The sequence below is a fragment of the Opisthocomus hoazin genome, chromosome 27, assembly GCF_030867145.1.
Source record: "Opisthocomus hoazin isolate bOpiHoa1 chromosome 27, bOpiHoa1.hap1, whole genome shotgun sequence".
In the NCBI taxonomy this organism is placed as follows: domain Eukaryota; kingdom Metazoa; phylum Chordata; class Aves; order Opisthocomiformes; family Opisthocomidae; genus Opisthocomus; species Opisthocomus hoazin.
Window position 1 is genome coordinate 31,616 of NC_134440.1, and position 25,120 is coordinate 56,735.

Below are 25,120 nucleotides of genomic sequence, written 5' to 3' on the forward strand. Positions count from 1 at the left end.
AGCACCGCGCTGCAGCTCCCGTCTGCCTCTCCCCCGCTCAGGGGGAGTCCTGCTGGGATGTGCAGCAGCTTGACTCGGGTCCTCCCTCTCGCTTCTCGGGATGGTGCGAGCGTGGCCTCCCTCGAGAGATGATTCACCCAGGCGTGGCACCCACGGGTCTGGCCAGCCCCCAGCAGTGAGCAGCACAGCAAGGCACGGGCCAAGACGCAGGGCTACGAAACGGTCACTGCCAGAATTTAAGCATCCACACCCAGCTCCACCTCGTGCGTCGCAGCCACAGAAGAGAAGTGTGCGAGAGTAGTAATATAGAACATAAGAAACATTTGCTCTTCTCCCATGCTCCCAAATCCCACCCTCCTGCTCCCACATTACAGTGGCAGAGATGCAAACCAAACACAGCTTTCTCGGAGCTGATATCTATTTCAAAAGAAGGCTGCTTGTGTAGGAATAAAATATGAACACTGGCACGGGGTGGTAAACAAGTCCCTAGAAATTTTTGCCACCCGATTACTTCCTTCCCTTCTTAAATACCCTGAAACAAATATTACTACAGTAGCTCCAGCCCCATACAGTTGTGAGAACACTTCATGCAAAAAAAAGAAAAAAAATAAAAATCAACACAAAAAACCCCCAACTCCAAAACAGAAAAGCCCTTCCCTGGCTGTGCAGGTCAGGAAATCTCGATGTTTCCTCATCACCCCTGGGAGAGTGAAGGGCTTTGCCTAGACACAGTCCAGCACAGTCACCAGCAGTTCTCCACTCCAGCAGGTTCCCAAGGTGCCAGACCTAATCCTGCCCCGACTTGCAGGCAGTGTGTGGAAGCTGTGGGTTCCCCTCATGGTCACGGGGTGAGCGAAAGGCCCCGAGGAGCCGCACTGCCTTTCCACAGGTCTGCCGAGGTTCGGCTGCGTGAGAGAGGACAGCATTTGGCAGCCAGCACTTGCTACGTACCGGAGTTTCTGCAGACCTGTGAAACACTCCCAGGATTACTGCTGTCTTTGCCTAACTTATAGTGGCAAAGAGGGCAAAAAAAATCAGCAACAAAAGCCAAATCCATCAACACGCCTGTAAGGTTACTAACTACTTCTACACAGACACCGCTTCGTCATTCAGCGCAGGGCTAAGCATGCTCCTAGGTAACTACGGGGTGCAGCGGATGCCGGGGGGGGGACACAACTTTCCAGGTTTCTGCAGTGCCTCCCTCAGGCCTTGCTCAATTCCTATAACTAGACAACACCTATGACAACTCCCAGACTGCCCACAGGCCCCGCAGGGCACCGGTCCCAGCACGCTCCAAACGCCTCCTGCTCTCGTTTAATCTGGCCAAGTGTGGCAAGCTGGGACCCGTACCCTGCACAAGGAATACTGCTCGGCTGACAAAGAGCAGGACATCTCTGTGGACTGTTTCCCAATTAAAAAAAAGAAAAAAAAGAAACCAAGAGCAACTGCGATTTGCTCCATTTAATTTCAATTAACTGCAGCCCTTTAGAGGCTGGGAGAGATGCCAATCTAGCAGTTTGCTGGCCCTCCCCTTGGGGATGTCCCATTTCTCCAATGCCCCTTTCCCAACCAAGCCCTTACTCTTCTCCGCTTAAAGGAGTTTTAACAAGTCATTAAATCCCGCTGTGTTAAACTAATAAGGGCTTTAAAACCTGCAGTTCCTTTCCTCTGGAGGAAGTGACTGAACAGTGGAAAGGACACACGGTCAGGCAAGCGCCCTTCTCGGCAGTGGGGACTCTGCTACCTCTGGAAGCTCCTGGCAGCGACCAGTGTTACTGGATCCTGTTAGAGAGACGTGATGCGGTTAGGGCTGGGGAAGAGGAAAAGGAGCAACTGTTGTCCTCGGTGTGCTTGGACGTCTCCTCCCTCCCTCGGTGGGGAAACAGGCGGCTTATTTGCAAAAGGCAAGTGGTTTCCTAAAAAACTACTGAAAAAATGCAAAGGCTGCTCAGCCCCTTCCCCTAGAAAACTGTAAAAATGTTGGAGACACAGTGTGGCAGCGGGGAGGCTGGGAAGGCAGCACGGGGACAACTGCTCTCTCTGGACCACGCCACAGCCGCGGCAGGGTCCAGAGAGGTCTGGCTGTGACTTGTAGATGCTCCCTGGAGAGGATTCAGGAGCTCAGGTCCTCTCTGCCCCGTCTGGGTGTTCAGTGGGCAGTAAGCGGCTGCGGCTGGTCTCCACGCTGTCCAGGCAGCTGCTGGTATGTTGGCGTATCCTGCCCGAACAGACCTCGAGGCTGTTCTGTGACCGTAATAGCTGACAGTGACCAGTCCCAGCTCGGGCTCCCCTCCTCCGGAGGCGTCTCCTTTGAGCGTGCTGCTGCTCAGTTGCTCTCGACCAGCTTGGCTAGTCCCTGACGGATCTCACTGAGCTCAAATATCTTCACATCCATTATCTCTGCCACCTTGGTGACCTCGTTCTGCATCTTCTCCCTCTCGGCCAGGGTGTCCGCCAGCGTCTGCTCAGCAAGGTGAAGGCGTCGCTCCAGTTCGGCGTTGCGTGCCTCCAGCTCCTGCCAAAGGACCCAAGTGCAGTGAGGCAGCTGCGCCGGCACTGACACACACTGCTCAGACCACCACCCTTATCTCCACAAAACAGCCCTGGCAGCACCCCAGCGCCAGGCTACCCACACCCAGCCCGCTCTCCATCAGTTCTTTCACTGAGGGACCTCCCTATGCTGAGCCACAGCACCCCAGCACGCACGCGCATGTGAGCACGTGTTCCCCAAACCCAGGCATCTGCCCACGGTTTGCAAAGGTGCTATAAATGCAGATCTCCTCACAGGCCTATCATCTCCAGGTCTGATGGTGTTTGTTGTTTGGAGATACCATTCTGCCATGAAAGCCAGTGCCTGTGTACAGGGGTGAGCCCCGCCAGCAGATCCCCTTGTTCAGCGGCTCGGAGGTAAACGCAGGCAGGCGATGCCCCCAGAGACTGCACAACAGATCGTGCTTCCATCTGCGTCCTTGCCCTGAGGTGCAGAGCAGCTTGCATCCCTCCTGCCAGCCAGACTGAGTCAGAGCTCTGCTCCCCAGACATCCAGCAAGCTAAGCAGGACTTCAGAGAGACAGAGGCTCACAGGACATCACCAGTCCTGCTCCAGTCCTACTTCTGGGGCTACTGGAAGTGCTAGCAGAGAGCACATGAAGGCAGGGTTTGCTCTTGCCTGCCGACTGTGCAGCATGTCATATCTCTGAGGGATACAGGGAGAGCAGAAGGCGGCAGAGATACAGGCAAGGACCTGTTCCCATCATCCAGAGGCAAAGATAGGCATGGCAGCTCTGCGGCATTCATTCTTTGGCTCAGAGGAGAAATGGGGACGGATCCCTCTACTCTGAGTGCAGAGATGTCCCAGATCTGCCATCCTTACCTGCAGCTTCTGCAGTGTCTCCTCACGCTCGCCCTCTGCTTCCCATCGGCCACACTTCTGGCTCTTCAGCATCTGAATCTCCTAAAACACGATGAGGAAGAGCGTCGTGTCAGACCCACTCCTGTCCCAGTGCGACCGGCTCCCACCACATACCCCAACCACAGCCCCTTCCCTCTCTCCAAGGATCACATAACCACACCCAGCTCCAAATTTTAATACTTTCCTTCCCAACCTTCTACTTCTGCTGCACCTGCTGCCTCCCTTTACACCGTTAGTCCCTAACCAAGATGACTGGTTGAGTGCCAGCAAGGTTCAGTGGTTTCTGCACCCTGCTGCATCCTTGCTGAAGATCAGATCCCAGGCTCTTGGGGCCAGGGTCCCTGCTCAGCTGTTGGGTGAAAGCCTTTGCCCGCCTCTGCCTTGCCCCCTGCGCTTTTCCTCTAGTCTGAGTAGCTCTGGGGAACGGGGAAGAGATCTCTTCTCACTAAGGATCAGGAACCCCAAAACACCTCCTCTCCTCAACCCCTGCTTTGTGGCCCCAACCCTCAGGCTCTGTCCACCCACCCTGCTGAAGCACGGCCACCGGAGAGCCTGCAGATCGGCAAATCAGAGACGCTCTCCACATCACCCCTCTTTCACAGCCTCTGTAATTAAAACTCCGCTTTAAATCATACATTTAAATGCTGTGAAAGTGAGCAGCAATGACTCCACCAGAGGGTAACTGCAGCTGCAGATGGCCGAGAGGGCAAGGGCTAACACAGCCCTGCCGTCACTGCAGCAGCCAGACTCTCCACTCCAGGCTCTCTGCATGGGAAACTCCCAGCACTTCATTCTCACTCAGCTTTGCTCCTCTGGGGAAGACGACCACCCAGGGGGCCGTGCTGGCTTACAGAGCCTCCTGGCTTGTGTGAGATCTCATACGAGCTTTAGTGACAGACGGGGTGTTGGTGACCGACAGGCCACCCAGTCTCAGGCTTTGGTCTGCTTCGTGGGGTATTACCTCATCTTTAGCCTTGATCAGTAGTTCCAGCTCCTCCAGGGTTTGGCTCAGCTCTTCCTTGTTGTTCTCACTGGAGGAATCGTGAGCCCCCTGTGACTCCAGTTCTGCTACCTACGTGGAATCGAGCACAGGGAAGGCATGGTCAGAGATACAGGAATGCCCTGACACCTTATCACCCACAGTCATTCTGTCGAATTTTGGCTTCCTTGCAAACCCAACCAGGCTTGCAACAGGACGGCAGCTCCCACCCTGGGGAAGGGGTTCCCGTCCTTTGGGAACACAAAGCTTTCTTTAAGAAAAAAAAAAAAATTCTGCTCTGCCTAGATCAGACACAGAAACACAGTGCGGTGAAACTTGGTCTAGAGACTCTGTCTCTGCTTTCTCCTGCAGTCTTGCACTTGCAGCAAAGCTCGACTGGCTGACATCAAGCACGTGAGCCTACAACCCAAAGTTATGGTCAGATCCAGCTCCCTTCACATCCCTCAGCAGAGATTGCCTAGGGCAAGGGAGCTACTGCAGCTCAACCACAGCAGAGCTGGGAGGAAGGGTTTGCCCAACTGTACTCCCCATTCCTGAAAAATTCAGCCCAGTGGCTTAGATTATTCATGAAAACAATTCATGTTTTAAAAGCACATCAGAAAGTCTGCAGCAGCTATTGCTGGGGCCCAAGCTCTCACAGGGCCGGCACCGAGCTCTACGAATGCAGCTCCAGTGATGGATGCTCTCACACAGATGGGACTCGGACCCTGCTGTGATGCTTCCCCACGAGCAGGGGCAGCGGGGAAACACTGGCTGGACCGGGCCGCTGCCACGGTCCACATAAACCGTAGCTGTGAGCTGTCAGGCTCGTGAGGTCTTGGCCAGAATCAACCAGCTCTGGTCCCAAAATGCACCGGTTTAAGGACAATAATCTAAATGTGTCACTGAGTTACAGTTTCTTCTGTGATTCTGCAAAAGTCTCCGGTGGTTGCTCCTCACCCAAGGCTCACAAACCCTCACTCGGCTCAGCATCACAGAATGGTAGGGGTTGGAAGGGACCTCTGCGGGTCACCCAGCCCAACCCCCTGCCCAAGCAGGGTCACCCAGAGCAGGCTGCACAGGACCTTGTCCAGGCGGGTCTTGAATGTCTCCAGAGAAGGAGACTCCATAGCCTCCCTGGGCAGCCTGTGCCAGTGCTCCGTCACCCTCAGAGGGAAGAAGTTCTCCAGCCAGCCCCAAAACCACACAAACAAATACAAGATCTCTGCTGCACCTAGGGCCAGCGCCTGCTGCAGAGGAGAAGATTTGTCCCGTGCAGCTCTGTTACTGTCTGACTGCAGCACTGAGAATTAGCAATGGGCACAGCGAATCCTGAGGGACGGCTGTTTACTGCACAGACCGGCCACACAACAGCCAGCAAGTGGAAACAGCTGTTAATTGCCATAAATCCCTTCTGTCTTTTGAATGAGCTATCTTGAAGTGAAATGGCTTTATGCCACCTTCTCCAGGGCTCCAGAGTCCTTTCCCAGCCAAACCCCAACTGTCCTAAAACCCTTTCCCAAGTACTCTGCAGTTCTTCCCTCCCAACAAACCCAACCGTGTGACTGTCACTCCTCTGCCCAGATGCGCGCAGGGCTCCTCGCTTGATCTGTGACCTCTCTGACATTACGTAGGTCAAAAGATCCTATTATTCCAACTGAACGAGGGCTTGTTTGTACTGCAGCACCCGGGTTTCATGATGTTGCAGCTTGGATTCAAGCTCATTATAGCAGACAGAGCAATCTTCATCCTTCCCGTCAGCAGCCAGAGGACTGCCCGATGCCCAGCTCAGGGAGGGGCACGGGCCTTACTCACTACTGCTGGCAGCTGGGAACTACCCCCAGAAAATCTGAAGGGAAGCTGGTATTCTTTGACTTTGTGCTCTGGTTTCCTCCCTTTATCCACAGGGACTCGGCACACTCCCAACTTGCTCTGCAGAAGCCGGGAGCTCTTGTGAGAGCTCCCTAGTTACATGGCCTTATTCCTTGACATGTTTTCCCTGCCAGGCTCACGCAGCATCTTGGATTTCCATCCCACCTCCTGCTGACCCCCATGGAAACTGATGGGAGAACGGGGTCAAGGGCACCATCTGGCTCTGGGACGGGGCTTCCTCTGACCTGGTCTGCAAGGGCCCTCCTGTGCTCACCCGCTGCCGCAGCGTTTCCGTCTCCTCCTGATAAGCAGCCAGCTGCTTCTTCCACTGGTCCACGCTGGCGTTGGCTTCATGGAGAGCAGCCACCAGCTTGCTGTTGTTGTCCTGGAGGCTGAAGAACTCGGCCTCCCACTGGACCTCACTCACCGAGCTGTGTGAGAGAACAGGGGAAGTGTGCAGGAGAGCATAAGAGAGTCTCAGCATGAAGGTTTCTTCCCCCAGCGCTCACACGCACAGAAACCGTGCTCTTGCAATTGCTGGGCAGCTCCCTGCCTCTCCACAGCTTTCTATTTGGCTTTCGTATTGCTTCCCAAATTTAAAGGCTTCTTCCAGCCCTGAATCTGCATCTCTTTCCTTTATCCCTGGATAATATTTGACTTTGAGGCCATGTGTGCTTGTTTGAAACTGCAGAAACCACACTGTGAGATTAATGGGGTGGGGAGTGGGGGAGATACAGCTACTATACAGGAGCTTTGCAATGTGGGACTGTGAATCCATTTTTAAAACCATTTTTAGATCCGACTTCGCTTTGAATAAAACCCTATCACCCCAGACTCAGGAGAAGGTAGCAAAGGACACTTGCTTTTGATTTAAAAATATTCTAAGCGTTCAGCTGGAAGCTCAACGGGAGCCACAGAGCAGAATCCAGCCCAGAACCTTTTGAACAGACAAAGAGCGGAAGCAGCAGGGACTTTGCTGGAATCATCAGGGGAATTAACACAAATGCAGTCCTGGGCCAGCTGGAAAAGCGTGAACATCTTCTGGTATCACAAACTACTGATCTGTAGATAAGTAGCATCAACTCATCCTCGCTGCGGGCACAGAGCAGTCTCCTTCCCACACCGCCTGAACAGCGGATTTCACCTCCAAGCTGGAATAACTTTCTACTGGGGAAGAGAGGCGATTGGTACGGTGGAGGGTTTTAGCAGCAGCAGACATGGGGCACGACACAGCTACCTAAAGTAGCAGCATTGGGTCGAAAGCATTTGGAATGAGGCCACTTGGTCATCCAGGGTCTCTGCAAGCACTGGGATGACAGGGACATACATCAAAACCCTGCCAGAATAGATAGTTTAAAAGTCAGAAGCAGAGAGCACTTGTGGCAGCCTCACCCTTCTGAAAGCATCTTCTTCAGCCGCTCCTTCTCTGTTGATATCTCAACATCGGCACTTTGGCTCCGGAATAGCTTATCTTCTCCTGGCCCATTGGAGCTGATGAGGGGGCTGGGAAGTACCTGGGGGATGAGGAGGAGGTGGTTATCACACAGCAGTGAAGACAGGCCATGCGGCCACAAGGCCTCTGCAAGCTCCTTCCCAGCCTGGGTTCACTGGGCTAGTTCTCAGTCCCTGCACTCCTGTGAGCAACGCTGGCTTTCACACCGAACTCTCTGGTAGTGCTGTGCTCGTCTACACGACGAGTGGTGCCACAGATCCTCACGTACGGCTCAGCAGCACCAGTCATGGCACCGCGATGACTCCAGAAGCTATGCAGACACAGGGCTTTCTCTCGGATAGGTAGGTTAGGGCTCAGCTCTTCCAGCAGCTGCCCTGCTGCCAGGTCCTCCCTTTCCCTGTCCCATGCCACGCTGGGGCAGCGATCCCAGTGCACAGACTCCCTGAGCAGGTGGGCTCACAGCTTGCACACACCAGCAATTCCGCCCTCCTGACTTGAGCTACTGAATTCTCTGGCCCTCAACTCCCCCTTGAGAAATGCCAGCCACGTTACAGCCTGTAACCCGAGTCCCACAGCTGTGCACAACACTCCGAGCCGCTCAAGCTAGCCGTGTCACAGTTTTGCTGAATTCTTCATAGGATTTTCTGGTTGGTTCTCAGAGCAGTGGAAAGACTTTATAAACTCTGAACACAGACCTGCCAGGGCACCTGGGTTCAGTCACAAGTCCAGCTCCTATACCTTGAATTAAGAGACCAGGTGCCATTGGGATAGTGTTTCCCAGGCTCAAGGGAGGGAAACAGCTACTGCTCAGATGATTGTGGTACCCACTTTCCAAAGGCGTGGGAGAAGAAGGTGCAGCCCCTGCACCAAAGTATACCCTTCTCCATGGCTCCATATTCCTGCGTACACCAGAGCTAGCAGAGACCAACAATCCATCCTCCCAGGCTGGAGGGAACTGACAGTGGAGCAGAGATGAACATGCAGAAGCCAAAGCTGATTTCACATCCTCCAGCCCCTCCAGAAGACCCTGTCTGCCCAGTCTCCTCTCACAGCAGGGAAGAAGCTTGGCACTGACAGCGCAAACTGAGCTATAAACAGACTCTCTGAGCAATGAGTCTCTGGGATCGTGAGCTAGGGGCTGTGAGGCCAGGTGGCCGGTGAGCCTGCTGGGGTTCATAGGTAGCCCTTAAATGCCCGTGGTAAGGCCAGCCACCTGCCTCTGGAGTCGGCTGACATCTATAAATAGAGCCAGACAGCACCACGAGATGTATCGAACACCAGCTTCACGAAGCCTTCCAGAGAGAGACTGAGAAATGAGACCTGCAAAACTCAACCCTGCCAAGGTGGGGAAACTGAGGCAAGGATGCGGCAGAAGTTTCCTGTTCTGGTGTGTCGAGGCCCTGTGAGTCCAGCTGAAACTGATAGCAGCTGAAGATGCCCCACACCAGTTTGTTGCTGATGTTATCCACAGTGACGTGCTCTGTGATAGGGATGCTAAGTGGGATGGGGATTGGCCTAAAAGGTACTAGAGGACAGAAGAGAGCTGCTGTCCTGGGATTTCCCCAACTCTGAAAAGCTGAAGCCTAAGTACACTAGCGCAGATGCAGAAAATGAGGGAGCCCTGATTTAATTTCAGGAGACAGATCCGCTCTCTGCTCACTTGCAAACAGAAACACAATCAATTATTCAAGGATGAAACTCACGTTTGAAGCTCTACTAACGTAGAGACTGCGAACCAGCAGTGGCACAGTGGGAGGAAGGATGATGGGGGAGGCACGAAACGCAGAACAAGATCGGCGTGCCCGCATGGCAGAGGACACTGCGTGTGTCACTGTGTCAGCACGCTGGCTGCCGGATGGCTGCAAGCAGAGCCGTGCACACTGGTGTCCCAGCTCTCCCACCAAGAGACGAGGCAGGGTGAATGGGAAGAGCGAGCGGGGGTTCCCGTGGTGGCAGTTTTAGCACTGCTGAGTCAGGCAAGAAGGAGGAACAGAGCCTTAGGCCATTTCCCCGATCTGTGTCTAGCCTTCACCTTCTGACATCCTCATCCCTTCTGCCGCAAGCTGCCATTGCGGCACAGGGGAGACGAACATGTCCTCTTGTCACACCGGAGGAGTTCTGCCTGGCGTAAACAGGATAAGAGGGAGTATCTCTACTCCCAGCCTCCATCTCCTGGCCAGTGGAGCTAGCAGATGAAGGCTGCAGCTGGGCATGAATCTCTGTCTTGGGTAATTATTACTGACAAGAGACTGTTACCTAAAACTTTGGTTCTGCTAGCTACGAATGCTCTACTCTACTCCCTTCTTCATTTGCCACCCATTAGGATGGGGCTTGAGAGTTAGCAGAAGACAAAAGCTAGGCAGATTTTCCCTGTTTTTGCACCCTACATCACATTTCCAGTCTCTGCAGAGCCACTGCCTCTGCCTCCCCCTCTCTCTCCTGCAGGCCAAGGTACTGTTCACGCTCCCTCCTCCTCCTCTGCTGCCAATCCATCTGCACTCAGCCCAGAGAACACAGCGTCCTCCATCCTGCAGCTCCTCTCCTACTGCCAGGAGCTCTGGGAAATGCAGAGTCACCTCTGGAGTGAACTATCTGGGAAGGCAACTTCCCCATCAGCACTGAACTGCTTCACCATGGGAAAAAGCAGGGTAGAGCTCTCCACAGCTTATCTTCTCCCCTCCATCCCACTGCTGCTGGAGTTGGTTTAGCTCTACGGGAGAAAGGTAACAATCTCAAGTGCAAAGCATGTGAGAATGATCTCTGATGGGCTTAAGCTCGCTGGCTTGGTCTCCTGGGGGAAAGAAAATTGAATGACTGGCTGTCACGTGTGCATTTCTACCTCAGGGGAGAGTTCCCAAGGGGGGTGCGATTTCTACTCTCATAGCACAGCTTCTCTTCCACAGCAGAAGTAAGAAAGAAGCACAAGAAGTCTGGCCAGCACTCTCCAGTCACCAGCTCTAAGAAATGACTTTGTCTTTCCATGGACCCCCATAGACAGCACCATCACCTATCAGAGACACTTGGAGAACACCCTGCAGCCCTAGAAAAGGAACAAAAATGGTTGGAAATGCCACACGTCTTCCTTCCTATGATCTTCAACCAGGCAACACGCCCTCCTGCGTGCTACTTGCCTGTTATTGTCACACTGAGCCCAGGGAGAGCCAGCAGCTCTAAAGAAAAAAACTCAACAAAAACCACCAAACCGAAAAATCCCAACCACAATAAAAAGTCCCCACACCTCCAGCATGGCTTTATAAGACATTAAATGGTTTTGATAGTTTAACTGGCAAAGAGGGAGGAGTGTGAACCTCCCCAGGACCTCCACTTAAGCACTAATCGGTTAATCTACTTCATGTGTTTCAACAGAGGGACCTCAGGGCCACAGGTACCATCGAAATGTGAATCTCCAACTACAGTATCCAGCAAGAAAGATCTCAGAGAGAAAGGGATGAAAGCGAGAAGATACTAGAGGAGCTCACCACAGTGACCACTTTCCTTAGCTGTGATCGCTCTGCAGCGAGCGTTACTCATGCCTCTTTCCAAGCGTTACCTGGTGAGACGTGATGTTCAGGGCAGGATTGGTCAGCTCTGTTTTATCCTGGGACTTTTCCCTCACCAAACGGGCTGCTTCTTTCACTTCCTGGAACTTCTCTGCAAACTAGAGGGGAGTGGAAAAGTCACTCTGGTGCTACACTGGAATGCGGAACTAACTAGAATTGATTGGTGGATTACTCTGTCTCCCTTTGCTACTTCATTCAGCATGCTTTTTAATTTCTCTTCAATTAATAACAAAATTCAGGGAATAGCCCCTTCCTGCCCCTGCCCATGATTCTGGCACTCAGGGCTGTGGAATTAGCTAAGCAGCAATCACAGAAATTGAGCCTAAAGTCCTAATTCAATTTGTGCTGCTCAAAACACTCTGCAAATATTTTTACTTTAAAGCTCTTCCTAGCATCTTTGCATCTTGCATTAGATTTTAGCAGAGTGGGAACAGCGTTACACCTGGTTCCTAAAGTCTTTTCTCCAGAGGCTGATCGCCTGTTCAGGGTTTCAAGACGTTCCCCCTGCTAGCATCAGGCTTCTGCCAGCACCTGCAGTGTTACCTGGGAGAGATGTTGCTCCGAAGCAAAGCCCAGTCCATACACTGTGTTGGCTCGGCTGTCTGCCCACTGTCCAAATTTCTGGGACGTCTTTGTGAAGGTCATGTTGGGGGTAATAGTGCTGTTGATGATTGCCTGTAGAGAGAGGCAACAGTGAGAGTCAGAGGAAACTCCAGCCTGCTGCCCTGGGGTGGTGGTGTGGGACTGATCACTATAATCCCTGTGTACTCTAGGAATTAGGGGCAGAAAGCTCTGGTTTTTAATCTAATAAGACAACCGCTCAGGCTTTTGGTGACCAAAAGTCTTTCTAGTCTGTCTACGTGGCACGAACAAATCTCATTCATCTTGTCTACTGAAAAAGAAAAAAAAAAAAAAGAAAAACACAACCCTCAGCATCATCAGCTTCCTCCATTGCTGGAAAAGAAGATAAGAGACAGAGTGTCTCCGGGGACTTCACAGCTTTCTGATGTTCTCCATTTTCATGGCAAGTAAGGAAAAAAAAAAAAAAAAAAAAAAAGAAGCCTAAACAGCAGTCAAGACTAGCTATAACGAAACACTCTCTGCTGTTTAGGGTAGCATCAAAATCAATTGCCTGGGAAGATGGTTGAATCTCTGCCATTGGAGATCTTCAAGAACAAGTCACGAAAATACCTATCAAGAACAGCTCAGGGAGGGTTAAGAGCGTTTCATGGAAGTGACTGAACAGACCACCCCTGAGAATCCCTCAGCCTGTCTGTGATTTCATTATATCTACAGGGCTTGGGTTTAGCACAGCACAAAGGCTCTTGGAAAAAGCTTCTGTTTCGCATGCTCGGAGTGGCAGGGGTTGAGAAGAGAGGCAGGGAGGGACAACACCAGACCCTAGGGCACGTTTTTCATCAGCACGGATTCTAGTGGCTCACACTAAACGCACTTGAGCACAGAGGCAGCGTTTTACCTTGCATTCCCTGCGATGAAGATGCTAGAGTGCCCATGCTAACATGAAAACCATCAACGCCGGAACAGACTTTGGCTGGAGAAAAACCTGCTGTCGAGCTGTGTGATGCTGTCAGCAAATGCCCCCTACCTTGGTGCCCCCCACGCTGATGATCCGGTACACGTTGCGTGTGGCATCGTAGAAGTAGGAGACAGTCAAGGCGTGCTTGCTGGCGGGGATCCAGTTCCGTTTGGTGGCAGGGTCGATCTGGAAGACATGGGCCCTGGTGCTGAAGATGGGTTGCTCCCTGCAAGAGAAATGAGCACGGCTGTCAGGGCAGGGGGGAAGCTGAGCAACGGGGGAACTGCATCGACTTCCTGGCATGATGCACCGCCAGCAGCACTTCTGCTTGTTCTTCTTCTCTCTGGGGATCTGAGACACTAGGTGCTAAGCAGTGCAGCCCCCAGGACGCAGCACCTCTCAACCAGCAGCCCTTCGCCCAGCCTCTGTGCAGCGAGCAGCTACTCCCCACTGTCTGGGATGGTATCATCTAGTGTCCCTTCTCATCAGGGGAGTCATGACCCACACTCTCCATCGTTCCTGCGAGTTGCTCTTCCAAGACCTTCGGGCTTCTCTGTGCTCCCCACAGGAGCCCTCCAGATCCTTGGCACTCTCCCAAAGCCCATTTTAGAAGCTGGGGGACCACTGGCTGATGACCCTGTAAAGTAAAAGCCTACGGCTCTTTATGCTTCCTATTTGCACACCATCCAGGCAGAATGATGACAGCAGCTTTCACTGCACACTAGAGACCTTGATCTATGAAAATACCCTTGGCACAAGAACAAAGCTACCAAGGGTGTTTAACTCCAGGTCCAGGTTTCCACCTTCCTCTAGAGCTTCTCTGTGCTCCTCTGCAGTCTTCAGATATTTCCAAAGACCACAGCATGGTCATCCCAGCAATCACAGGCTATGCTCTCAGATTAGTAGATCCTATACGCAAGTTCACCCAAGGATGGGCCCCAAACTTGCAAGCAGAAGTGCAAACAGGACACCATAATCTTGTGTTTGGGGCATACCAGATGGCCCTACACAACACAGCCAGTCTGGCAGAGCTATGCTAATGATTCGGGGTCATATTATTTTTAGCCTGACTCAAAGATCTCTTTCACCATCCCTTGGCACCTTAGTGGTCATTCGTGGCAATTTCACCAGGTATATGATTTCTCTGGTTGCTGTATTATTTGTACTTCACAGGATATCTCCAAGCTGGAGCTCTAGGGAAATGGATGGATGGAGGATGGGTTTGGGATCTGAGCACAAAAAGCGCCTTCCCCTCAGCACAGCTCTTCCTCCCTTGACTCACGTTTGGGAAGCGCATCCTGCAGCGAGAGGTCACATTGTAGGATTAAAAGCAAGTCACTTAACAATGAATTAAAGGAAACACTTCACCGCACAATGTGCAGCTGCTGCAAGCAACCACTGAACCAAGCACTGCCCGGATTTTGTAACCGGTAACATCTGAGCTGAAATAAGGAGTTGAATCTCAGGCATCAGGATGTAACTTGAGTGTTTCAGGAGGCAGGAAGGAACGTTTCCACGACCCAACAGCCCAAGTCCATCAGGGTCTTCGTTTAACTTGGGTTAAAACCCAAGGCGCTGGCCCTTGCCACGCTCCTTACCCACACCCAGTGAAACGCAATGTGGTGGGAAACACCCCAGACCCTCACAACAGCCGCAAACAAGGCACAGTCACAATCCTGCCATGTGCAAGCTCCCCAGATCCAGGCATTTGTATTTCCTCCCATTCCAAGGCCTCACAGCTGCAACGAGCAGACTTTCCCATCAATCCATAGACAACTGTACCTGGTGCCTTCCAAACCCATCACCAAAACTCAGGAAGGAAATAAAATGCTCCCTGCTACCTCCCAATTTCAAGCCTTGCTCCCAGGTTACAGCCCTGACTCAGATCTCTTGTGACTGCGCGAGGGTCTAAACCAGCCCCTTCTCTGCATCCTTTCCATCTGGTTTTATTAATGCATGGTCTGTTTTTGGAACGAGATTCAGATTTTCCAGGCTCCACTAGCAGATGCCAAGTTCTACACGGAACACAACTTATCCTTTGAGACACAGTATCTACAGAGTAGGGAAAAACTAACGTTTCTGCACCTTAACCCCAAGTCCTGGGCTAGTGTCAGAGAAAACAGAGGAAGGACATTACCTAGTTGTTGACGTTTGTTAGTAAGAAGGGTAAGACAGACTACAGGCCACTGGAGTTAGCATGCATCTCTCCTCCAACAGCTTCTTTCTCAGGTCTCCTAGCTGGACTGAGGCTCCTTTTTGGTTTTGCCTCCACAGTGATTCATTTCCTAGCGATGGAAAAGTCAGCTGTTACTTATCACACAGAGCACAGACAGAGCGTTCAACCAGGCAGCGTCTAGGGTCTTCATTTGTCCCAAACTCACAAAGCTTGTAATTTGTAATGATTTCTCATCACTGAACAAGCTTTCTTCCCTGTCATGGGAGATAATTGTGTGAGCTGCGTAACTGGAGTAAATCCCTTTGGCAGCAGGCGCTGGCTGTTGGGAGAGAGCCACAGAGGAGCCTGGAAGGCTCCAGTGTTTCCAGCCACACACACGTGATGCTGGCTGCAGGACGGAAAACCCTCCTTGGAGATCACCCCTCACACGCACGGCAGCTATTCCTGTGCTCGCTGCTCACCAGTGAGGTCTGCACCCCGAGTCACTGCAAGCCATCCTGCTGACCGCAGCAGGTTTCCGATCAAGTGATGTTTCGAAAGCCACACACTTTGATGTGTGTGATGGAGATAACCCTTCTCTGCCCGCAGAATTCACCCACCAGGTGCCCTCCCTGCCCTGGGCTCCACGGAGCGGGGCACGATCCCAGAGCCTGGCAGTGAGGAGCCCCTGCGGCCACCCTGTGCTGTCTCCCCATGACATGCGAGACTGCTGCGCTATTCATTTGCTTTGTAAATCAGTCTCTCCTGTAAATGGTCCCCACCCTGCTCTCCCCCGTAAGAAATGAGACCACATATCTCAAAAAAGGAGCAAAAGGGTAAGAAAGTGAATTTGCATGATGAAGACTGCCCATAGAAGGGGTACAGAGCCCAGACCTCTCAGCCTCTCTGCTAGGTCTGCCTCCAAGCAGGTCAGCTTAGAGCGTCTCAATACGTGGAAAACCCCACTGCCTTCCTGCTGATCAGTCCAGGACAGGAGCGTCTCAGGAGGCCACCCAGATGTCAACTGTCCTGTAATTACAGTGTCACTAACCACAAAAGCCAGCATTACTTTCCTTCTGAGCACCAGGAGTGGTAAATAAAATGCCACTGGAAGGCCTGTCAGACAGGAGAAAAGCCCATCTTCATGGGGGTTAGCTTCTGTTTTTTCTGCTCACGTGAGGCTGACTTGGCTGCTGCTTCGCCCAACGCAGAGCTCCTGGGCATGCGTGCTCTCCTCACGGGCCTCGGGTACGACGGAACATGCACTGCTAACGGTGCTGATGAGGCAGGGTGCTCTGCTTTTTGTGCCATCATGTAACCACTGCTGTCTCGACACTCCTCATACATTTGTTCGTGCCTTATGGTCTTCCCTGGAGCAACAAAGCTTCACGCTGCCTGCAAGAGGTCTATCCCTTCCAGTTACAAATGTGAAAGTCTCGCAGGCTCTCCGAACAGGCCTGTTGCCAGCTACACCAGATGTGCTTTGCTTCCAGCAGACGGCAAACCGGCAGCAACAGCAGCAGGGCATGTCGGCAGCCTCACCTGCCTGCCTGGTGCCAAGGAGGGAACTCCCGCAGCCACCTCCCTCCGAGGGAAGCACGATCTCCTGAACTGCCCTTCACGTCTCCCCCTTCCTCACTGCAAATGGGAAGAGTTGCTGCCAGCTTGCACATCCTTAATAACGGCGACTGGAGATTGCTTTATGAGGCCAGCATGTTACTGCCTTCTCACTACCACCTGAGTATAGTGCCAGCCTGGCATGGGGACAGTGCTTTCGAGGAAGCAGTTGCTCAAGCTCTGTAGGTAATGCTCAAGGAGAGCTTTGTGCTCTGCCTGGGAACAGCACAGAGACGTTCATGCTCTTTTTGCAGCGCTTGTGGAGGGAAAAAGAATCTGTTTGGTTTTGTTTGTTTGTTTTAAGTCCAGCAAATGATACAAATCATATCCAGCTGGTACAAGAATTCCATTGTCCAGGATGCTGGCTAGCCTGGAAACCTGCCCTTCAGCACTCACTTGTCTGACAAGGTTAAAGCCGACGCTCCAAAACAAAAGCTCTCCTAGAGTCTAAGTGGCAGAACAGGACAAAAAACAGACAGAAAGAGTAGGCAGAAATGCAAACAGAGAGAAACAAGAAAATTTGCAAATCTCAGGGCACATCTCCAGGAAGTCACAAATGGCTTATTAAATGGAAAACGGCTCTACCTCACCCTTTCTATGATTCCTTCAGCAGCGAAGAACCACGGCAGGGTTTGACACAGCTCGGCACAGCTGAGCGGATCAGCAAGGTGGGGACACAGGCAGGACCGCCGGGCACCGGTGTACTTGCTGAGGGAAGTTCAGAGCAGGAAAACCGCAGGTGCCGAAAGCCCGATCCGAGATGCATGAGTGGAGTAACGTCTGAGGAGCACCCGTCTGCATTCAGCTTGCTTCTGGCCAGGCTGCTGACCTCTTGTTCCCAAAAAACACACTACAAAGCATTTAAAAATAGTCCTGAAAGTGCCTAAGATTGAAACTGTCATGTTCTCTCTCTCTTGCTACAGCCCTCTTTTCCCCTGTGTTTTAAGTGTATATGCTGGATACACCACACATAACATATACGTATGTTATACATCCCTATAACAATACAGACATAGCAGCGAAAAGAGCATGTGTAAATAAAATGACTTACACCCCCCCCCCCCCCCCCCCAGGGCTGTCCTTTGCACATAATTAAGAAAAACCAAAGCAAATGACTGAAAGGACAAAGATCTGGCTGAGATACAGACATGATCAGCAAGGGCCTGATGGCGACTGGAAAGGATCCAGGTCTCATCGCTGCCAGCATTTGTTCCCAGCCCAGGGGGGAAGGGCAAAATTCAATATCCCACATCCCGCTGATAGCTTAAAAATGACCTGTCCCCCACGAATGTTCCCTAGCACTCCAGCAGCAGGCTGCCAGCTACCAGGCAAAACCAAGCAGCTAAAAATGAAAAGAAGAGCTGCTCTAACTTAATGTGTTCTTCACATCCGCAAAGCGCCTAGCTCCAGGATGCTGCCTGAGTAAAGACCCAAATGCCTCCTCTTGTGGCTTCTTCTTATAGAGAAGCTGGGAAAAGGTCACTGGGTCTTTGGGGAGGATGCACAAATATAGGGTATGGATCAATCGTTTCCGAGTTGCATGCTGACTGGAGCCTCTGACTCAGTGGTCATTAAGACACCACGTAAAAGTGCACAGTGGTCTCATTTCCACCTTGGTTCTTATATTATTCCCCTCTCTACAACATCCAAATTGATTTCTTAATGAATAGCCGCTTATTTCGCCATTGCCAGGAGAGCAAATCATTATTTGTCCTCTTAATTTACAGTCTCAGCAGAGCAGCAATGGCCTGAGCAGGCCAAAGGGACGGAGCTCGCTAAGGCTAGATGCGGGACGTCGTCCGGTTAGGGCACACCAACGCACCGCCAATACCCCGGAGGAGACGCACGCCCCGAAGCACTGCCCTGTGCCACAGAGGTACAGATGGCATCATTCAGTCCCTTGCACCAGCGCCGCGTTTTACCTAGCAGGGGAACAGCGGGCACAAAAGGTACCAAAGTCTGGAGAAGACTAAAACCAGCGCTGCCCTCTCCATTCTGTGTAATCTGAACACATATGTCACTGGATGCACGGACTGTCCTTGAGTGTCCTGTCTGGATGTGGGCTCCACCCTCCTCTCCACAGGAACGCGGGCCTCTTCCGAAGCGGGATCTTCTAAAATAACCCAGTGCTGCTACAGAGAGAAGGCAACAGAAAGAGAGACAAGCCACTTTCCGAAGAGGCATGCCCAAGAGGGACTGCAGCATCTCCCGTTTAGGAGACAGCACCAGGGACTGGTGCCAGGATCATCCCGTGACACACTTGAGATGCACGGGATTGTAGGGATCGGTGTACACGCAGGCATCACGGCAACACCAGCCCACCATGCCGCAGTAAAACAACGCTGACGCCGAAGCAGAGCTGCTGCTCTCTTTTATCCTCACCAGAAGAATACTCTCAAACCTGCAGACAAGTCTAATAGCGGAACAGAAGTAAAAAGGTGAAGAGATTTTTGGTTTAAGCCACAGGAGTCAGAGCTGGGAACAAGGCATGCTCCCCACAGCACCCTCCAGCCTCCCGCCACAAGGTCACGGTGTACAACCCTCTAAACATCTCCCATTTTAGGGAACAGCCCAGGCTGGAGGAAGGGACAGCCAACCTTTGAAAGAGCTCTTCAGCAAAACGTTCATTTCTACGTCTGAACTTCCACAGCACTGTGGCAGCTCCAGTGTCCCACCGCAGGCTCGCTCTCTTCTCTCTCTGCCCCACGCCAGCTTCAGCTGCCCGCTGGGGTCCTTACACCGCACGGTCTCCTCAGAGAAACCGTACTTCATCGCTTTTACTTTCTCAGGGTATTCCCAATGCAAATAGCACCTCTTTGGGAAAAATCCTGTTTGACAGTTACAGGCTCTCTTCAGCAGGTTCCTAAACCTTAGGGCAACTGCTAAAACACTGCCCTCCTGCCAGACTGCTTCGAAAGGGAGAGGAAGAAATCAGGGTTTTATTGTTGGCTTTAGATCTTTTATTGCATCCAGAGATATCTTTGCTCAATAGCTTCTACACCGGGTGTGGGGAGGGCTCTCTTTCTGATTGCACAGCTACATTTGTCCTTGTGCTTCTCCGATTTTCTGTGCAATCCGGAAGGTTTTTCCCACTGAGATCCTCTTTATTTTTTTGTTCTCAGTGAGTCTCGCCTCACAATCTTGTCTGCCTGCCTCTGACATGCCCATTTAGTTGGCTGAATCACTTATCCTGCTCACCTGCCCCCACCCTTCGCTGCATCACCAGTGAGAATAAACCTTACATCTTCTCTGAAGACAGAAGCTTTTAGAGTTACCGTTCCCCAAATTCATGCTAATGTTTCTATCCTGTTCTCAGTTCCAAAGCGAGGTGTGTGACAAAAGAGCAGCATTCAAACCTAGACGCAAGTATAGAGTTTTAAGAGAGAGATTTGGTGGGTGAGTCCGAGTTCAAAGCACTTTAGGGATGCAAACAGCGACTAGGTCTGAGGTTTAGGATAAAGTCTTATAGCCACTTAAGGCAGCAGCTGGAATGTGCCGGGGAAGCTGAGCTCGGCCCTCATTAATTGCATTTGCCTTGGTGCTCCTGGATGGAATTCAGTCAAGGGCATCTCTGGAAAGTCCATGTGCTGTTCCCCAGCCCACAGCTCCTCACTCACTGCAGCTTCTCTTTGCAGGGATATTCATTTACTTGTCAGAGAAAGGAGCCTCTCTGCACTCGGACACAGAGAGGATAATCATTTCAAATACTGTGCTCTGCACCCAGGCACTCTGTGGTCCCTCTTCATCCAAAAACCAAACCAAAAAACGCCTTGCAAGAAATCACAAAGGACCAGAGCAGCAGAACCATTTGGTTCTGTGGACCATGGGCACAATAGTACTCGGCCACAAAAGCAGCGAATGGTTTTGGGGGTGCAATGTTCCTGCTGACAGCAGCAGGATACCTTCAGAGTGCTGAGACCCAGGAACTTGTTTTTGCACTGTGGCTGGGCTCAATGGGCAGCCACAATGAGCAAGCTCCCCAAAAAAAGAGGTCACCTTCAGATAAAATGCCCATTGCCAGCCACAGCAGGAGGTAAGGATTTCCCAGTTCTCACTGCAGTCTTCCCAAAAGCCCTTTCTCTCTGCAAGCTCTGGTTTCCTGGCTGGGTATCCACAGGGCAGTTTGTGCAGAGCAGAAAGGGGTATGTGAGGGCACATGAACATGGAAGATCTGAGGCTCGGCTCTGGCACCCGGCCCACCACCACGCTGAATCAGCCGGGAGCCTGAGCTGGCTGCGTCAGGGCTCTCCCTTCTGCTGGATCACCAGCCAGAGCACTTGGCTGAGAGAAGCCCTACAAAGCTGCACAGTCCGCGATAATTTGAGGGAGGGGGCTGGCCAGGGCAGAGCGGGGGGGAAATGTGTTTCAGACAGACAGAGCCCTGTATTTCAAATGGCAGAACTGGAGCACAGAGAGGGCACGAGAACCAATCTCCTCCTCCTCCTCCTCCACTGCCGTCTGCCGTTGTTTCCTTTTATCTTCCCTCAGCAGGTTGAAGAGCTGCTGACTATGTCAATGCTGTTTGGGGAAGAAGTGTGGGTTAACTAAAGAGAGTCAAACCTCAGCCCTTTCCCTCTGCATTCCTCCCCAAAGTCTAACCGTTCCACCGAGACAGGGTCTGGGTGTAACCCCCTCCGGAGCCTACGGACTCTACTGTGCAGAGAGCATGCTTTGACATTGCCTCCCCGGATCTGGGCACAAGCCCCCAGGACACTGCTGAACTGCAAAACTGCTTTGGGAACAAAGTTTGGGAGGACCAACCCCCAGCCCTTTGTTCTAACCACCAGGCAGGTTTTCAAGTCCTCTTCGCTGCAGCTTCGCTTTCATTCAGTGCTGCGTAATGTCACCTTGGGGAAAATGCACAGATGCTGCTAGTGTCCAGATGGGATTGCAGGAGGCCAGACTTCTACCCCAGCCACAAAGGGCAGGCGGAGTGGTGCAGCTCCAGCAACGGGAGCTGGCTAGGGGCTGCCTTCCCTTCGGCCTCCCCCAGCTCCCCAGGAATCACCCGGCAGGGCTTAGCACAGGAATGAAAAGCAGCTGCCACACGGCCTGTCCGCAGATAAAGGGCAGCAAAGGAATCCTGGCTGAACGCGCTCCCCTTGGATCAGCGTGGGGCACAGCGACAAGCACGCAAGGTCAGGCACAGGGACAGGGGACCAAGGGCGTTTAAAGACGCAACGCAGCTGAGAATTATTTCTTTTTTTCTCTTTTGGAAACCAATCTCTATCTACAGAGGATCTTGGCTGCTGAACACTGTGCTGCTGGGTGTCTACAACACAATCTGTGCATTTACCTTCCTGGGACAACTGTTACTTCTGCTACTCGGCTTCAGCAGCTCTCAGGAGACGCACAGACCCATTACTGGAAGGCTGTACAGCTATTAAAATCAAAAAAACCCAGCAGAGCCAGACTGCAGTTAAGTAATTCCTTACACACTCCAGAAAACATGTCCAGTAATAATTAGAACCAGAGAAGCAGAGATACACGCACATTTCAAAATGCTCCACGCCTCCAACACGCTCTGCCTCTGCATCTTCATTAGAAGCTACCGGGCCCGTAGCACTTCCAGGCACAGATGCCTGCTCAGCTTCACAGACCAAGTCCCCAAGATCTGCTGCTGTTTTCGACCTGCCCTTGCCAGAACTCCACAAGCAGAGCCAGCAGCCCCTCTGACAAGGCCAGTTCACGTTGCCTGTTCAGCAGCAGTCCGTGGGGCGACAGTATAGATAAGAATGGGTGAATTCATTTGCTTGATATCTATGCGACAAGCAGGTAAACTCCATGCTGCTCCAATCAGAAGCCGGTAAATTGCATCTACCTGTACTTATATCTGACAACGCCATCAGCAGAGAGTCAGAGAAACGTAAGTGTCCACTGAAGACTCAGGTAGGACCTAACTAAATCCACTTCCCTCAGGATCAAGTGTTGTTTACAACTGTCCTCTTCAAAGAAGAGGCACTAACGCATTAATACCTACAGCACAGCAGATACAAAAGAAAGAATCTATGGAGAATTTACCCATGAAAAGCAGAACATGACGTTACAAAGGAATCTAATATAGAGGAATGAACCAGAATCACTGCTTTGAAAATAAGTTAACTAAAGCCAACTGCCAGAAAGTGATGTAAGAGGCGATGTGATTTTAATGTCTTTTGTATCCAGAGTAATCTAAAGGCTGCTGAAAGCTACTCAATATCCCCATGTGATCAATGTACAAGCAAAAAGACACTTTAACCTCAGGTGTGAAGTGGAAATCAGGAATTCTGGGTGGAAACGTCAACTTTGGCTTAACAAATAGTTTTGCTACTACACCACTGTGGTTACACAGTGAAGTCTAAGCAGACTGAGATGGTGACACTCAGTATTTCCCACGGAAGCTGGGGACCCTCTAAAGAAATCAGGTAGCTGCTGGGTGCACCCACGGTAGGTCCAAGCAAGATTCATCCACCAACTCAAATAAAGTACTAGTCCCAAGCTATCTGCTTGTTAAACCCTTCCTGGGAGCTCTAGCAGTTTTACAGTAACTCTCTAAACCACAGGAAAAGTTACAGGGAAATAAGGACACTTTCTGATTTAACCTGGATCAGGACACACTCTGCCAACTTCAAGGGATCTACGCCAGATTCACACCGCTGTCACTTGGGGTTCTTCGCCTCTGCCTTTTCTGCCTCGTGAATCTGCATTCGACTGTTCAATCATTTTACCTAGATAGTCCAAGAGGACAACTAGCAAAAGGAAAACAAGCCCCTAAGAATGTTATTTATTCCTCTTGCACTGTCAACCCACATGTTTGGAGGAAGTTGATCAGTCAGGCTTCCTACAGATCCACCCTGCTTTCGAACAGCCACAAAGAGTCTATTGCACAAGAGACTCACACCGCCACATCAGGTCCTTAAAGTTACATGATCGAGACTTATAACTAGGACATAAACTAAATACCAGACTAAGCTCCTATTTCCACGCCAAAATCCACTGCCACATCCATGCAGCATTCTTTCACTCTTGGAAAATCTGAGGGGGATCACAAACTAAGTCATCAGGGATTTTCAATCAGCTATTTATCCACTCAGAAATGCAAACAGGATCCATTTTACTGAATGCCAAAGTCACAACAGCCAAACATAATCCCTAATTTCTAACTTCTGGAAAAGTTTGTGAACACAACGCGGCTCCAGTCCTCCCAGTTTGCACTCCATACAACATACAGATTATTAAAGGCTTCCTTTACGTACGAGTTTACTTTTAAAAGTTGCAGAGGCTTGCAATTACCTACTTTCTAACCCACAAAATAAAAAGCAAGTCTAAACTTTAAAGCTTGCAACGTGGAAAAAAATGCAATTTAAAACCTTCATTTCTTTTGCAATTACCTTAAAAACAGCTCAGCGGCCATGAACAACAAAAGCAATTCAAGAATAATAAACCGGCAGTCTCACCCCATCTCCGCCTGGGTGTCAGCTCCTTTCTCGCCCGTCCTCTCTTCAGCTGGGATTCTCTCCACGTTTTGATTTATTTCTCCCTTCCTCTTTCTTTCTGTCTTTCTCCGGATCCGGATGCTCTTTAAATTTCCTCCGGAATTTCACTTTGAAATCTTGCTAGTTGTGCCGCCGGCTCGAAACGCCCAGCAACCCGCGGGCGTGCGGGGCAGGGAGGGCAGGGGCCGCCGGGCCCCCCCCCCGCGCTGCGGGCGCCCACGCCCAGCGCCAGCCCCGGACCTTCGGCCCCCCCCGGCCGCCGCAGCCCCCCGCAGCTCCCCCTCGCCGGCGCCCGGGGTCCCTCCTTCCCCTCCGCATGGGAGGGGAGCAGCGGGAGCCGGCGGCGCCTCCGCAAGCGCTTCCAGACAAAGCCGGCTGCTGCTCCGGATCCCCGCAAGTTTTCCCCCGCCGCCCTCGGGACCGCCAGTTCTGGGTTCTGTGTTTTGTTTCCTTTCTCTTTCCTGTTCCCTGCCCGCTCCCCCCCCGCCAGCTGCCCCGTCTCGCTCGCAGCGCTCCGCTCCCCCTCCCGACTTTATGCCCGGGGCCGGGCCGGGGGCCGGCTCGGCTCGGCGGCACCACCTGCCGGGCAGCGCGCGCCCTGCGCCCGGCCGCACCGCCCGGCCCCGCCCGGGACCCGCACCGCGCGCGGGGACCCGCACGGGCACCGGGACCCGCACGGGCCCTGCGATCCACCCAGGCATGGGGATCCACCCGGGTGCTGGGATCCACCCAGACGCCAGGATCCAAACCAGCACTGGGATCCGCACAGGCACTGGGATCCACCTGGGGACCGGGATTCACCCGGGCATGGGGATCCACCCAGATGCTAGGATCCAAACCAGCACTGGGATCCACACGAGCGCCAGGATTCACCCAGGCACGGGGATTCACCCGGCTGTCAGGATCCAAACCAGCACTGGGATCCACACAAGTGCTGGGATCTGCCCAGGCACTAGGATCCACCTGGGCACCGGGATTCACTCAGGCATGGGGATCCACCCAGATGCCAGGATCCGAACCAGCACTGGATCCACCCGGGCATGGGGATCCACCCGGGCAT

General features: G+C 52.1%; 1 protein-coding gene across 1 annotated transcript; it reads right to left on the reverse strand.

Annotated features, from left to right (window-relative positions):
* Positions 1-400: 400 nt before the first annotated feature.
* Positions 401-24,320, reverse strand: HOMER3 (homer scaffold protein 3). The gene is made up of 9 exons (XM_009942285.2): positions 24,022-24,320; positions 12,883-13,039; positions 11,820-11,951; positions 11,267-11,374; positions 7,656-7,777; positions 6,538-6,694; positions 4,374-4,484; positions 3,374-3,454; positions 401-2,515 (listed from the first exon to the last, which is right to left on the reverse strand). The coding sequence occupies exons 1-9, from the start codon at positions 24,024-24,026 to the stop codon at positions 2,327-2,329; spliced, it is 1,062 nt and encodes a 353-aa protein (XP_009940587.2). The 5' UTR covers positions 24,027-24,320; the 3' UTR covers positions 401-2,326.
* Between the last annotated feature and the right edge of the window lie 800 nt (positions 24,321-25,120).

Coding starts and splice junctions, on each gene's coding strand:
- HOMER3 (XM_009942285.2), bottom strand. Junction 11,375..11,819: donor CGGAGCAACATCTCTCCCAG/GTAACACTGCAG, acceptor ACTCCCCTCTAG/TTTGCAGAGAAGTTCCAGGA. Junction 2,516..3,373: donor AGACACTGCAGAAGCTGCAG/GTAAGGATGGCA, acceptor GTCCTTTGGCAG/GAGCTGGAGGCACGCAACGC.